Source organism: Brachycentrus maculatus, unplaced genomic scaffold (genome assembly GCF_059751285.1).
Source record: "Brachycentrus maculatus isolate JH-2025_06_01 unplaced genomic scaffold, ASM5975128v1 h1tg000015l, whole genome shotgun sequence".
In the NCBI taxonomy this organism is placed as follows: Eukaryota; Metazoa; Arthropoda; class Insecta; order Trichoptera; family Brachycentridae; genus Brachycentrus; species Brachycentrus maculatus.
In genome coordinates, this window is record NW_028280769.1 from 336,290 (window position 1) to 352,226 (window position 15,937).

The 15,937-nt window shown below is 37.3% G+C and overlaps 1 protein-coding gene across 1 annotated transcript in view; it reads right to left on the bottom strand.

Annotated features, from left to right (window-relative positions):
- LOC148313313 (vitellogenin receptor Yl-like) overlaps positions 1-15,937 on the bottom strand; it is a 40,340-nt gene that overhangs the window by 10,873 nt on the left and 13,530 nt on the right. The window contains exons 12-21 of the mRNA XM_088264532.1: positions 13,778-13,933; positions 12,374-12,517; positions 10,965-11,090; positions 10,132-10,276; positions 9,253-9,356; positions 6,784-6,876; positions 6,255-6,410; positions 3,978-4,340; positions 1,561-1,686; positions 347-497 (exon numbers count right to left, since the gene is read on the bottom strand). Of these exons, the coding sequence (XP_088120658.1) occupies positions 347-497; positions 1,561-1,686; positions 3,978-4,340; positions 6,255-6,410; positions 6,784-6,876; positions 9,253-9,356; positions 10,132-10,276; positions 10,965-11,090; positions 12,374-12,517; positions 13,778-13,933 (1,564 nt within the window). The remainder of the gene's footprint in view (positions 1-346; positions 498-1,560; positions 1,687-3,977; positions 4,341-6,254; positions 6,411-6,783; positions 6,877-9,252; positions 9,357-10,131; positions 10,277-10,964; positions 11,091-12,373; positions 12,518-13,777; positions 13,934-15,937) is intronic.

Below are 15,937 nucleotides of genomic sequence, written 5' to 3' on the forward strand. Positions count from 1 at the left end.
CCATTTAAAAATATTTAGTACATTAAAAAAAATAATTAAACAATACCTTTTCTTCAAAATGTAAAAACAACACTTTCTGCCCTGTAGCGGGTAAATATTTAGTTGAAAATATACCTCTTTTGCTGGGATATAGTACATTTTCTAGGCATTTCGAAAACATGCACAACTGAAAATTTACGATTTTTGGTTTATGACATTCTTGAAAGGAGTGAGCGATATGTGCCACATGACCTGCCCAGTTCTACTTTTGTTGATTTTGATGAGCAATTCTTTGAGCCGCATCTGTTACCTTCATCTCTTGACTTCTACTGCTATAAATGAGAGTTATTATTTTATAATCACTTACTTAAACTCATGCGGTTGGCAAACATGCTCAGGACAGCCGGCTTCATCATCTCCATCGAAGCAGTCAGCCTCCCCATCGCATCTTGCAGATTCGTCCAAGCATATTCCAGATTTACATTCAAATTGGTTCCCTTCACACCATTGCTGAGGATCTATTAGCCATAAGAACAAATATAATTTTTACTATAACACAATTATGTTAAAATACGAATTTGAGATGTTGATTTTTTTTAAAAGGAATAACGCGTGTGTTGAGATGGTTTGGACATGTAGAACGAATGAGCAGGGAAAGAACGGTAAAACAAATTTATGAGGCGAATGTAATTGGAAAAAGCAGCAGAGGAAGACCGAGAAAAACATGGCACGATCAGGTATGCCAAATACTTGAAAGTGGTCAGGTTAGGAGTCGTTATAATCGGCGAGTATGTATGAGGAGATGCATGAACGTGAAAGAGGCGAAGAATGTTTGCAAAGACAGAGTGGTGTTGCGTTGTATTCTCTCTGCCTACCCCTGCGGTGAAGCGGCGTGATGGTTAGTTTGTTAGTTAGTTAGCCTCTATTTTTAGAAGCTTGTCTGCAGGTAGGATAGTAAGGATAAGATAGGTAAATGTGAAAATACATCTCAAACACCCAGACCAATTGAAAATAAATTTTTCTTGAATTTATTTTGAAAATTGGCGGGAATTGAAACCGCAATGCCAGTTTTGCAGTCGAGTGTCTACCCAACTACGCTTCGGCGCCTGTCGCATTCAATGTGATTGGTCTGATGCATCAAAGAATACTTTACGGATACTCTGGACAGACGCGGTCAGCAAAGCAAGAGTACTCCAGAGAGCCAATGTGAATAGGGAACTTATATCAAATATCAATACCCGGAAAGTGTCCTATTTGGGACATGTGCTCAGAGGAGAAAAGTACAAGGTATTGAAACTGATCATCAGTGGTAAGATCGAGGGTTGAAGGATTGTCGGAAAAAAGCAGATCTCCTGGCTCCATAAGATATACGAGTGGACAGGAGTACAGAACTTCGAGGTACTGTTTCGGACTGCCCAAAATAGGGACACATTCTCACAAGTGACAGTCAACGTTGGGAGGACCCAAAACAACACGTAATTTGGATACAAAGACGATCATTTGGGATGGAGCTAGGAAAAAGAACAAGATATACATTTTTTAAATAAGTTGTAAGGAATGAAATTATTTAAAATAATTTACCATAGTCATCACATTCCTTCTCATCAGATTTATCGGCGCAATCATTGTTTTTATCGCAGCGAAGGGATTTCAAAATGCACTCTCCATTGTCGCATATAAATTCGTCATTGTTACACACAGTTTGAGCTGAAATTACAAAATAGAGTGGCATTGTAAATAAAGCTGTTATTCTGAACTATTCCTTTAGATTTAGATTAACCTACATGAGTCGTGTAGCTCATGACTTGTCTTGGTGGTAGGAGCTTCACCTTCTCGGAGTTCAGTAGAGGTCCTCCAAGGATGTGACTTCGCTTGCGAGCGAGTGCATCAAAATTATAGAGAATGTGGATTGGTGTTTTGTTATTCTCCATACAAAATCTGCATACTGGGGAGTCATGTAGTCCAATTTTTGTCATGTGTTTCCTCAGTCTGCAGTGTCCTGGGGGAGGGTTGCTGAGCACCTCTCATCTCTCCGTGGACTCCTGTTGCACCACTTTCTTCTGATTTTCCTCAGATGAAGGTTGTACCTGCTTCTGCCTAAGCAGGGTCGGCGTTCCTTTCTTGGGAGCTGCCGTCCCTACCGGCACAGGTCCTTCATGGGTTGGGGTGGCTGATGCAGCACCTCCGCTTGGTCCAGGCAGGGTCTCGGTCTCTTCAGCTTGGGCGGGGCAGCTAAGTCGTTCCGATCCCACATCCTGTATCCCTGGGGTTCTCTCTTTGCCAGTTTGTGCCTTAAGACGTATGTGTATGGCCCCAAACCCAAAGATGGGTCTAAACTAGATCTTTGCTAGTCCATCGAGGGCGACTTTGTCAAAGGTGAATGTCACCATTTGACCCTTTCCCTCGTGGATACTCCTATGGAGGATTCTTCATCCTAGGCAGTTTAGGCCCATGTTTTGCACATCTAATCGGTTCAGCAGGATTCTTGTCTCTAAAAGAGAACCCGGAATCCACGCTGTTCCGATTATCGGTTTGGGCATGTCTCGCTCATCAATTGCTCGAAGGCATGCCCCCTCGTAAGGTTTCAGACTCTCGACGCAGCTGACTAGCCATGATCTGCTGCGATCATCGCCACAGATCACGACCAGCCCCGCTGCCCTTAAGTGAGTCCCTAGAAGTCTTGGGCCCTTTCCACTGCCCGAGATTTCATCCACCTTTTTGAGGATTGAGTCTGCAATCAGCCTCATCTCTTCTTCATTCAGGTTCTTTTTGGAATCCTGAATGCCCACTTTTATTGAGCAGGTCATGTCTCTGAAGCTGGGACCTGTGTTATTGCCTTGCTTCATGACTTTGTTTGCCTTTGTAGACTCCTCCATGGAGCGGGGCCTTTTGCAAGCCCTCTTCTCCTTAGGAAGATCCTCCGAAGCGGACACAACAGGCTTTCTGCAGAGAGTCAGTGCCTCTTCTCGGCTCCTGTCCTCTGCAAGAAGAATGTTTAGTCGTCGTTTCGCTGCTCCCGTTAGATAGGGCCTGGTGTGCCTCTTACCTTCCGGTGGCAGCAAGTAGACAGGTGACTGAACGTCCCCTGTAACTACGGATGCGGAGGTATCAGGTGTATCCTGATAGGGCCTGGTGTGCCTCTTACCTTCCGGTTGCAGCAAGTGGACAGGTGACTGAATGTCCCCTGTAACTACGGATGCGGAGGTAGCAGGTGTATCCTCCGTATTCATTTGTTCTGGTGCAGAGGTGCCATGTGAATCCTCTACATCTGTTTTCTTCTCTGAGGAGTTGCCAGATACATCCTCCAGAGCCAATTCTTTAGTTTTTTTATTGCCCTATCCATACAAACGTACGTAATACGTCCAAATGCAACAAGCCGTACCCTGTACAAAAAAGTTCAGGTACAAAAAAGCATACCCGCAACTACAGAAACGTTTGTGATATGTCAAATGGCTCCTACTCGCCCTAAGCATATGAAAAAGTCATATGACGCGTTTAGCATTTTGAGGTCAATATCACTGGCTACCTATTTTTGCAATGTTCGCAGAAAATGTTGACATTATGTTGATTGATATAATACATTCAATACAAAATATATTTGTAAAAATATTCACTAGAATCTTATGTTGAGAACCTCTGACTTGCAAATGATCATAAATAGGCATATTGTTTAAAAAATTGCCTGGTACATTGTAAATAAGTATTGTTATTGAGAAATAAATAAAAAAAACTATGATTTTTCACCTACTTTTTGGATAATAACCCAAAGGTAGGGCGGTTAAAAATCTATCCATTTTTAATTAATGTTTTACTTAGTAAATACCACTTTAAAAAAGGCAAAATGTATAGGAAGTTAATGACCAAATATAGAGTTGTGTGTTTAAATATTTGAAATAGTGGTATTTACTAAGTAAAACATTAATTAAAAATGGATAGATTTTACCACAAAGTGACTGCCAAATCAATTAATGAAAAAACGGTTAAAAATCATTTACAACCTTTGCAGGATTCTTCATCTTCGCCGTAAACGCAGTCCACCTTGCCGTCGCATCTCCGGTCTCTGTTGACGCAGAGATTGCTCTTCCCGCACGTGAACTGGTCCTCGCTGCACCTCACCACCTTCTCGCACGTGGCCATATCTCTCCCCAGGACCAGGGGGCCGGGGCACAGGCACGAGTGTGCCGGGGGGGGGCGGGTCAAGTCGCCGGTGGAGGCCTTCCGAGTGAAGTCGCTCTGCACGCAGATGTGGGAGCAGGGATTCTTGCCGACCGCGTTGACGGAGCACTCGTGCAGGGAGGTTATTCTGGGCGAGGTGGTGGGGATGGCCGTCATGTGCATCGTGATCACCTTGTAAGGCAAATCTGTAATCATGATTTATTGTAACTGCAGACAGTTGGTAGAATTCTATATTTAACTGTTGGGTAATATATCCAAAATAAAACAAGGTTTGTTGGATTGAATTCTACATTTATTTATGTATATGTTAATACGTGACGCGTTTCGTCTTCTTAGGTGTTTGATAATGTCCTAAGAAGGCAAAACGCGTCAAGTATTAACATTTCGCTCACTCCTTTCAAGAACGTCATAAATCAAAAATCATCAATTTTCAGTTGTGCATGTTTTCGAAATGCCCAGAAAATAAATAAATAAATAAATAAAAAGCGGCATATTTTTAACTTAATATTTACCCGCTACAGGGGAGAAAATGTTGTTTTTGCATTTTGAAAAAAATGTATTGTTTAATTATTTTTTTAAATATACTAAATATTTTTCAAATGGAGAAAAAACCTTCAGGTTTCACCTAAAAAGATCTGTTGCAGTCCAGGGTAATATTAAATAAATATTACAGTGTAAAATCACTAATATTTATTTTCACCTCCCTGGGAATCGAACCCGGGACCTCCAGCACGGTAGCTAAACACGCTGACCATTACACCACGGAGGCGGACAATAAGTTCAATTAGTGGCTTGATATTATTTTTAATACATTGTATTATATTTTTAAACTTTAAAAACGTTCTCCTGCAAAATCAAGTTTTTTGATTTATGACGTTCTTGAAAGGAGTGATCGATATACATAACACTCGAGTGTTTGATAATGTCCTAAGAAGACGAAAATCGTCACGTATTAACATATACATAAATAAATGTAGAATTCAATCCAACAAACCTTGTTTTATTTTGGATATATTACCCAACAATGTAATCATAATATTCAATTTATGAAAAAAAAAGTACTAATTTCAGTTATTCTGTTATTTTTTAGGTTATTCTGGACGAGGTGGTAGTGTGAATTGTGATCACCTTATAGGACAAATCTGTAATAATAATATTTAATCAAAAGGAATACATTACTTTAATTTTTTTAGTAAAAAAAGCTTTCCGCCGATAAAGCAGTGTGCGACAGAGAAAAACCAAGATGGCGACAACGTTACATCAGTTTTGAGAAGGACTTGATAAACTAAATAGTCGTTACTTTATTTTACAGATCAACACGAGTATTTTGAGTCTAATATTATAAAACGTTTTTTATTGGTTTTTGTAAACTAGAGATTAAAGTTAAACTTTAATATAAACGAGTGACAAAATTTTTGAACATGTGGTTTAGAAAAATAATTCATAATTAAGTCACTTAAAATAACAATTTATAAATAACTTATGACATAATACTGAATCTATGTGAGTTTATAATGGAAGTATTTGTTTGTTTATTTTTATTGCAATACTTTACAAAAAAGTAACAAACACAAATGTACCGTAGAACGGGGCTACTTAAAGTTTGATGTGTTACTTGAGCCCAGTACAAAAAAAATATTTAGATCTGTATTTGGTCTACAATAATGTATGTATAGACATGATTCATTGTTTCCCTGACAGGTGACACTTATTGTCACGATACGTTCATTATTGTAGACCAAATACAGATATAAATCTCTTTTTTGTACTGGGCTCAAGTAACACATCAAAGTTCAAGAAGCCCCATTCCACGGTATATGTTTTTATGTTTATATGTATAATTTTTTACCATTATCTTGTTTTTCCACTAATTTTACAGATAAGCTTTATACTAGACATGGACCGCCTTTGTAGCATAGTGATCAGCAAGTTTGGCTACTGCGCTGGTAGTACCAGGTTCAATTCCCAGAGGGGTCAAAGTAAATCATAAATGATTTTTCAGATGAACCAAGCACCAACAGGGCAGAGACGCCTTGTAGTGGCCATAATCTCCACTTAGGGAATGACATGGATGAAGATGTCAATATAGTATAGCTTACCAATATTGATTTTCCTGTTGACTTTTCTCTCCGTGTCACTAATTTGAGTCCAGTACAACTTGGTGGAGAAATAATTGCTCCAGAAGACAACATTACCGAGAACTGCCAGAGAAGACGGTTTGGTTTTGAGCTCTCTGAAGCCCCTCCTCCCAAGGCCTGAAAAAACAAATCCAGATACATCTATGGGAAGAGTCATCAAGAGTCATACATTCTGAATTCAAATGATAATCTTTCTATGTCATACATTTAAAGAATTTGTATATTAATCATTATTGTGTGAGAGTCAAATATTCGACTTTGTAATCCTGTTTCAAAATCGCGGAGAGTCCAATTTTTGTCATTTTAAAGTTTAGAAAAAAAAAGAACATTATTCTGAGATCGGCTTTGCTACATTGCATTTTGGTTCAGTACATTTAATATGGAAGTTTTCCGGGGACGAATTGCTGATTCGTTATACTGGAAATTTCGTTAATTTGGTATTTGCTACAAAGAGATTTGACCTGTATGTAGTTACAATGACAAAGCGTACCATCAATGTGGACCATTTCAATTTTTTCAGTTCCATAATCAGATATGAAAATATGTGAGGTGGTGTGGTCGTAACACAATTTCACGCTAGGACCTGAAAACAAAAACAAAAATACGTTGGCTTTATTTATTTCTTCTTCTTCTTCAAACCCTTATCTGCACCCCAATGGTGCATAGGGCACTGCATCATAAAAAAGTGTTATCTTGATCGTTAACACATGAAGGAAAGGTGATCAGCCCTCCGCTTCAGGTACCAGTCCAGGGTAATATTGAATAAGTATTGGAGCGAAAAAATTACTTATATTATTTGACCCTCCCTGGGAATCGAACCCGGGACCTCCAGTACGGTAGCCGAGCGTACTGACCATTACACTATGGAGGCGGACAAAATTCCTTATTTATTTATTCAATGTAAAGCCCCAGAATGCTTAAACTTTTATATTATCTTTGTATAAAATGATAGATATTTCATCGATTGAGACACCTATAATATAGGAGGCTTGTCTCCTAAGTAAGGTCTCCAAGGTGGTGCAGTTGCGAGGAACAATTTTACGACCAATCTGGCAACACTGGCGTGTAGCTCGGTTAGCCCCTACTCCAAGTTCCCACCAAGCTGCACTCTCTGTGACGCTTAATCTCGGTTAGGCTCCACTATATCACGACTTCTAGTTATAAGAAGTATGTGTAATGATACGTGTAGTTAACAATATAAGTGTTGGGTAAGATAGTTTATTAACAATATTAATATTGTTTATTATATCAGCAGTGTCCGCCTCCGTAGTGTAATAGTCACCGCGCTCGGCTACCATTCTGGAGGTCCCGGGTTCGATTCCCAAGGGGGGTAAAATAAATATGAGTAATTTTTTTCACTGTAATATTTATTCAATACTACCCTGGACTGGTACCTGAAGCGGAGGACTGATCATCTTTCCTTCATGTGTAAACGATCAAGATAACACTGTGTTTATGACGCAGTGCCCTATGCACCATTGGGGTGCGGATAAGGGTTTTATTATTATTATTATAATATCAGACACTGGATTATTCACCCTACTGATGAGATGTCAATTTTAAAAAGATGCCTCAACTTGATATGAAACATGTATCGTTCTTCTTTGGTGAACCTACACAAGTCGCTCACTCCTTTCAAGAACGTCATAAATCAAAAATTGACAATTTACAGTGGTGCATGTTTTCGGAATGCCCAGAAAATGTACTTTTTCCCAGCAAAAAAGGCATATTTTTAACTTAATATTTACCCGCTACAGGGCAGAAAGTGTTGTTTTTGCATTTTGAAGAAAAAGTATTCTTTTATTTTTTTTTAATATGCTAAATATTTTTCCCGGGACCTGCAGAACGGTAGCCAAGCGTGCTGACCATTACACTACGGAGGCGGACAGGGGTCGATTCCCAGGGGGGGGTCAAATAAATATAAGTGATTTTTTCACTGCAATATTTATTCAATGTTACCCCGGACTGGTACCTGAAGCGGAGGGCTGATCACCTTTCCTTCATGTGTAAACGATCAAGATAACACTGCGTTTCTATGAAGCAGTGCCCTATGCACCATTGGGGTGCGGATAAGGGTTTTATAATAATAAAATATTTTTCAAATGGAAAAAAACCTTTAGTTTTTACCTAAAAAGTTCAAAAAGTGGCTTGATATTTATTTTTAAACTTTTAAAACATTCTCTTGAAAAATCCAATTTTTTGATTTATGTCGTTCTTGTAAGGAGTGAGCGAAGTGTATAAAGTGATTAATTTAGCCAGGTCATAACCCCTGGGTTGCACAGACTTCCATCTTCTTTCATATAAAGAGGAACAATAAATGTAAAAACTAACTAACTAACTAACCATCACGCCGCTTCCCGCAGGGGTGGGCAGAGAGAATAGAGCACCACACCACTCTGTCCTTGCAAACATTCTTCGCCTCTTCCACGTTCATGCATCTCCTCATACATACCCGCCGATTGTTACGACTCCTAACCTGACCACTTTCAAGTATTTGGCATACCTGATCGTGCCATGTTTTTTTCGGTCTTCCTCTGCTTCTTTTCCCACTAACATTCGCCTCATAAATTTGTTTTACCGTTCTTTCCTCACTCATTCGTTCTACATGTCCAAACCATCTCAACACACCTTTCTTAATTTTATCGATAATGCTTATCTCAGCTTTGCATTCCTTCCTTATTTCACTATTCGCACATCTATCATACATCGTTTTGTCACACATTCTTCTGAGAGATCGGATTTAAATGTTAAACAATAAATATTTTATATCAAATTGAGACACCTATAAGATCTAGGTTATAAAACTTATAATGTTGGAGCCTAAGTAGGAGCATGATAAGCAGTGTTGCATAAGCTAGATTTCAGAGTCACTTGGGTATTCTAAAAAAATCTTGGTGTAGCAGCAATAGAGCTTCCACTCACTGCATTGGCCAGATGTGATTTTCGGGCAATTTCTCACCTTTGTATCCATGTTCAATAATGACAGAGCGATCTTTTCCGTCCATACCCATTCGGTCTATGTGAATTACGCCTTTGATGGTTCGAAATGCGACAAACATGAACCTGAAACGTAATATTTATTATTTTAAATAATCAAAAACAAACTCAACCCATTTTTTACAAATAAATGTAAACAAAAACACACACCATGAAAGCATATTGTTTAAAAGACACATCGGTGGAGAATACTTTGTTAATATGACTAAAGAAAAATAATGCATATAATTTATATTTGAAGCACTAACTTTGTGATTTTCCATTTCATAATTGTGTAACTTTGTTTTAAAATCACTATGAATATTTTATTATAACTTAATCATAATGTCTACCGGTTTCGAAGCTAACCGCTTTTTTATCAAGTATTAATCAGTCTTAATACTTGTTCATAAAAGCTTCTTTTCATCTCAGCAATAGATGTCTCTAATGAAGTTCTAGAGATTCAAGAACAATGTTTCAAAATTGGTTCATATATATAGAACTTTCAAGAATTTGAGTAGTGTGGTTGTCAATAATGGGCAGAATTGGTGAATGTTACACATGTGTAAAGTGATCACTTAAACCAGCCTATGACGGTCGTCAGCCCTGTAAATGCCCAGACTTCCATATTCTTCTTCATCTTTGATGAGATGTCAAAAAATAATATGATAATAAGACAATGAATGCAAGAACTGTTGCCAAGAAAGGTCGTCATCTAGTTAGCTTGGCCATGCCTCCCGAGGCATCTACTGCTAACAATCCGTCGACTGCTGATGACGCTAAGCAGCTAGCAGCTTACAAAAAACCCTGGCGATGGTTTGTGGATACTGGATATTACCGAAAAAAAAAGAATAATACTAACCCGTATTCTGGTACCAGCGCCAAGTCAATAGGAGCATCGCCATTCAGTTTGTCAAGAATGACAGCTCTTTCTCTAGTTGTCACTGAGTAAACTTCAATGGTATTTCGGAATACATCGCCCCAGTATAGAAGATTGGTTATGTAATCTATGAGGTAGAAAAATTCATATAGTAATTCAATGTCAAATAATATAATTTTATTTTTATGTTAAAATCAAAAACTGATTTTTTGAGTCCACTATGTTGTATTTTATTGTTAAAAAAACACAATAAAAGTCAATTTCGTGACAATTTTTTCGTCTAGTTATTGTATTTTCAAACTACATAAGGACCATCAGTCCATTTAATCATCATATTCATCTAAAAATGCCATAACTGGGCGATTGATTTTAACATTTTATATATAAAATATGATGAAGTTGTACAAATTAAACGCCAAATCTGTAATGTAATGTAATGTTTATTATTGTTAATGTAACTCTTTTTTTTATATACTTTTTTAAATGTAAAACTGTACAATTCCTGAACAAATAAAATAAATAAATCTTTAAATAACAATGAATGAAAAATGTAATTTCATGTTATTTAATGTTTCGGCATTCACTTTGTAATAAAACACAATTAAATTATAAATAAAACACTACTGATTTGTATATAAACTTTAGTTAATATTCAAACCTGTAGATGGAAACATCTGTAGCTTCAAGTTATAAAAAACAACATTGACCTCATCGTCAGTATATCGACTGGTCAAGCTTTTGGCAAAGTTTACCAGAGTCGATATATCGATTCTCAGCAGCCAAACGGTTAATGAATAACCTGTAATTTTTCTTACCAAAATCCATCCCTTCCACGTGCATAATATCGGAATCAATCAAGTTGAGGGCTAGTTCATTATCCTGACCCAGATTTGCTACTGAGAATATCTTATTACTTCCTCCGTCGTATAAAATCACTCGATCTAAAAGCAGAAGTTACAAACCTTTTTTTACTAGTTTTATTTTCATTTATTTATTTAAAAAAAAAACAATAGCCAACAACAAACAAAAAAATACAATATTTCCATATAAAACAAAAATTATGGGATCACAGTTTTCTGGATATAACTAAGTGTAATGCCAAAAATATTTAATAACAGAAAATATATCGCTCACTCCTTTCAAGAACGTCATAAATCAGAAATCGTCAATTTTCAGTTATGCATGTTTTCGGTATGCCCAAAAAATGTACTATATCCCAGCAAAAGAGGCATATTTTTAACTTAATATTTACCCACTACAGGGCAGAAAATGTTGTTTTTGCAATTTGAAGAAAAGGTATTGTTATTTATTTTTTTAAATATACTAAATATTTTTCAAATGGAGAAAAAACCTTCAGGTTTTACCTAAAAAGATCTGTTGTACAGTAAAAAGTTTAATAAGTGGCTTGATACTTATTTTTAATATATTGTGTTATATTTTTAAACTTTAAAAACGTTCTCCTGAAAAATCAAGCTTTTTGATTTATGACGTTCTTGAAAGGAGTGAGCGATATGTAAAACCATGAAACAAAAAAAATGTTAAGTTTGTTTCCAATAAAAAATAACATCCGTAAAGATCGTTAAATAAAAACTAACAAATTAACCAGTGGACCGCCGCCAAGCATGGGTAGGCAGATAGAGAATAATGCCACACCATTCTGTCTTTGCTAACATTCTTCGCCTCTTCCACATTCATGCATCTCCCCATACATCTTCTTCTTTTCCATGTTCGCTCCCTAGGTGGAGCATGTGGCCAACAAGCCCAGTCACTCTGTCACGCGCCACCTTTTTCGCTTACTCCCAGGTCAGTCCGGCATCCTGAAGTTCCGCTGTTCCAATGAGTATCTTTTTCAAACCCTTATCCGCACCTGATGGTGCATAGGGCACTGGATAATATAAACGGAGTGTCAGCTTGATTGTTAACACATGGAGGAAAGGTGACCGCTTCAGGCACCAGTCCAGGGTCATTTTAAATAAATATTAGACTGAAAAATAACTAATATTTATTTTAACCCTCTTGAGAATCGAATCCGGAACCTTCAGTACTGTAGTCGAGCGTGCTGACCATTACACTACGGAGGCGGACATGCATACCCACTGATTATTCCTACTCCCGGCCTTACCAATTTCAAGTATTTGAAATACTTGACCATGCCAGTTCCACCAAAAAATATCAGAAAATTGAAATCTAGCAAGGAATTTTATGAGAAAATAAAATATGTTACCGTTATTTCTATCATAAGTGAGGCAATCAATGCTCATGAACTGACTCCTGTGCAGGACGATGTCGTGTTTGCCCAGAGACTGATGATGCACCGTGGCCAGGTTGGGTCCCATACTCACTATCAACTTCTGAGCTTGTTTTGCATCTGTAACACACATTAACCGCTTCATACTCTTGAAGGAGTCACGAGGAACATTCACTGTTATTTTTTCCACACAAAATGTCAAATCAATGTTACCATGTTATTTACAACATTTTGAGTGTGTCCAAATACTTGTTCACAAAATCTGGATTATCTCCAATTACAGGAGTTATTTTCATATTATTTTTGACATCTCATCAAAGATGAAGAAGAATATGGAAGTCTGGGCATTTACGGGGCTGACGACCGTCATAGGCAGGTTTAAGTGATCACTTTACACACGTGTAACATTCACCAATTCTACCCATTATTGACAACCACACTACTCAAATTCTTGGAAGTTCTGTATATATGAACCAATTTAGAAACCTTGTTCTTGAATCATAATAATAAAAATAAATAATCATATTTATAAAAAGCTTCTTTACATCTCACCAATAGATGTCTCTAGTGAAGTTGTAGTGATTCAAGAACAAGGTTTCTAAATTGGTTCATATATACAGAGCTTCCAAGAATTTGAGTAGTGTGGTTGTCAATAATGGGTAGAATTGGTGAATGTTACACGTGTGTAAAGTGATCACTTAAACCAGCCAATGACGGTCGTCAGCCCCGTAAATACCCAGACTTCCATATTCTTCTTCATCTTTGATGAGATGTCAAAAATAATATTACCATGTTGTATAGACACATTAAGTCAGAAATTTGTATTAACACACTATCTGCGGGAAGGGTAATTTTACAGTTTCACTCGACTGGTGGTGTTGGGCGGGAAGGGTAATTTTACCTTTTCACTCAACTCATAGTAAATTGCGTGTAAGTTATTTTTACCCATGACTTTTGCGGCATCTTTTGATCTCATATCGATGTATAATATAATAATAATAATAAAACCCTAATCCGCACCCAATGGTGCATAGGGCACTGCGTCATATAAACACAGTGTTATCTTGATCGTTTACACATGAAGGAAAGGTGATCAGCCCTCCGCTTCAGGTACCAGTCCAGGGTAATATTGAATAAATATTACAGTGAAAAAAATCACTTGTATTTATTTTACCCCCTTGGGAATCGAACCCGGGACCTCCAGAACGGTAGCCGAGCGTGCTGACCATTACACTACGGAGGCGGACAATCGATGTATACAGTAGGTTAAACGTTATCACTTCTTTTTCAGAGATGTTTATCTCTATTATGAGCGTGAATCCTTACCAATAACTTCCAATTAATATGAATACATTTTTAGTATGAGGGAAGTTAACTCACCTATACAGGACACTCTGTCTTGAGACAACAGCTTGTCCTCGGGACAGGCACAGCTGTGTGAGCTATTCCCGCTCAATAAACATATGTGACTGCACATACTGTGTTCACAGGCGTGACGTTTCATCGGCTTGAGCGATTGATGATAGATATTTATACCTTTAAAATCAAATGTGTCAATTAAACCTAGACCACGGGACTTGTTTCAATGAACTTCATTACAAAATTTCTAATAATATTTTAGACTGTCCCTTGTTATTGCAAATGATAAATATTTACGCCCCAACTAGAAATACTAGAAACCATCAAATATTTCATTGTAATAACAGCCGGACAGTGTCTGGATTCAATACTCCTATACACCGAATGCAAAACCTCGGCAATGATTTCGCGGACCATATTGATATCTGGAATATGTCACTTACTAACTATACAGCAAAAATAATTACAATATTTCAGGCTAATACATAATTCTTTGTTTTATATGTTCATTTTTGTTTAGATAAGTACTTTTTCAACCAATAATATACTTAAAAAGAGAAAACATTATTTTATCATATTATTTTATACAACATGAAATATGTATAAATGTACAAATTTGGCGACGGCCGGTAATAAAGGTAAAAATAATATACTGTGGAACCTCTATCTATCGTTCTCGAATAATCGTTTTCCCGGATGTGTCATTTATTTCTTCTATCCCGACTTAATTTCATACTAAACTAAACCGCAACGATTGTTTCACTATCACCATTTACCGCATTTATCGTTCAAATTAAGCTGCATATTTGATACATTTTGTCTGTTTTTTGACATTATTTTCAATTTTCTTACATTCAACGGCAACGTATGGGATAGAAACTATCGAAAGCTTGTATAACCGATAGCAGGAGAGGTCGATATTGATGAAAAGGAGCCGCTGCCTGTACCTGCATTTCCAGAAGCGCACACAGTCTTTGAAAGAAAACTTTCTACAACGCACATTCAATAACCGATGCTGAAAAAAATACTATTTGCAAAGCCGAAAATATACTATTGACTTACGAAAATAAAACAGTTAAAAACCAAAGTATTTTTTAAATTCTATTCAGGTTTGGTTTTTTTTTAATAAATACATTTGCATCTGAAACATGTATTCTTTTTAGAATTTTAGCCTACGAATGGTTATGCAGATTGGGAGGACTGTATCTTTACTCGGTCGTATCTTCTTGCGTATTGACCTCTTAACCCCGCATTCATAGTTTTCCCGCATTCATAGTTTATTTTAATAGGTCCCTTTAAAAATGATAGATAGAGGTTTCACTGTAATTTCCTTTAAAAGTTGTGGTACATCAAGGATCGGTGTTCAGCCCGCTACTGTTCATCTTGGCCATAGACTATTTAACACACCAAGAAATGAGCAATCCTCTAAAGGTGTTATTATTCGCAGACAATATTGTACTAATAAGTGAAATACACATAGACTTACAAAATGGTCTGGAAAGATGGACTGAGCAAAAACAAGACCGAATATCTGTACCTACCGTTCGAAAATACAAATGCTGCCATCCCCCCAGTTGAAAGGAGAAGCAATACCAAATTGCGACTCCTTTAAATACCTAGGACCCATTATACATAGGGATAGAGGGTGCGCAGCAGATGTATTACACAGAATAAATCAGATTGTATCACACAGAACAGCAGATGTATTACACTGAATAAATGTGGGGTGGATGAAATTCCGATCTGTGATGGGATTCCTTTGCGATCCAAATTAAAGGGAAAAGTCTACCTATCAATTGTCAGACCCGCACTCCTATACGGCTTCGAATGCTGGACGATGTACGGCACTTTCTCTAGGCAACTAGAGTCCGCTGAAATGCGAATGCTCAGATGGTCAGCGGAAGTGTCCATTAGAGACAAAATAAAGATGTTTTGAATATTGAAAGCATTGTTGCTTTCAATAACTTTGTGGATCATATTGATATTTTATTTTGAGAAATAAAAAGACTTTGTTTTTTGATCCACTCACATGTGAGTGGATCAAAAAACAAAGTTTATTATTTCTCAAAATAATACAAAATAAAGAATTCACGCATTTGTGGAAGCCTGGGCGTAACAGTCATTAATAGGAAGGTGGAGGAAAGGCAATCGAGATGGTATGGGGGCATATAGGACGCAAAG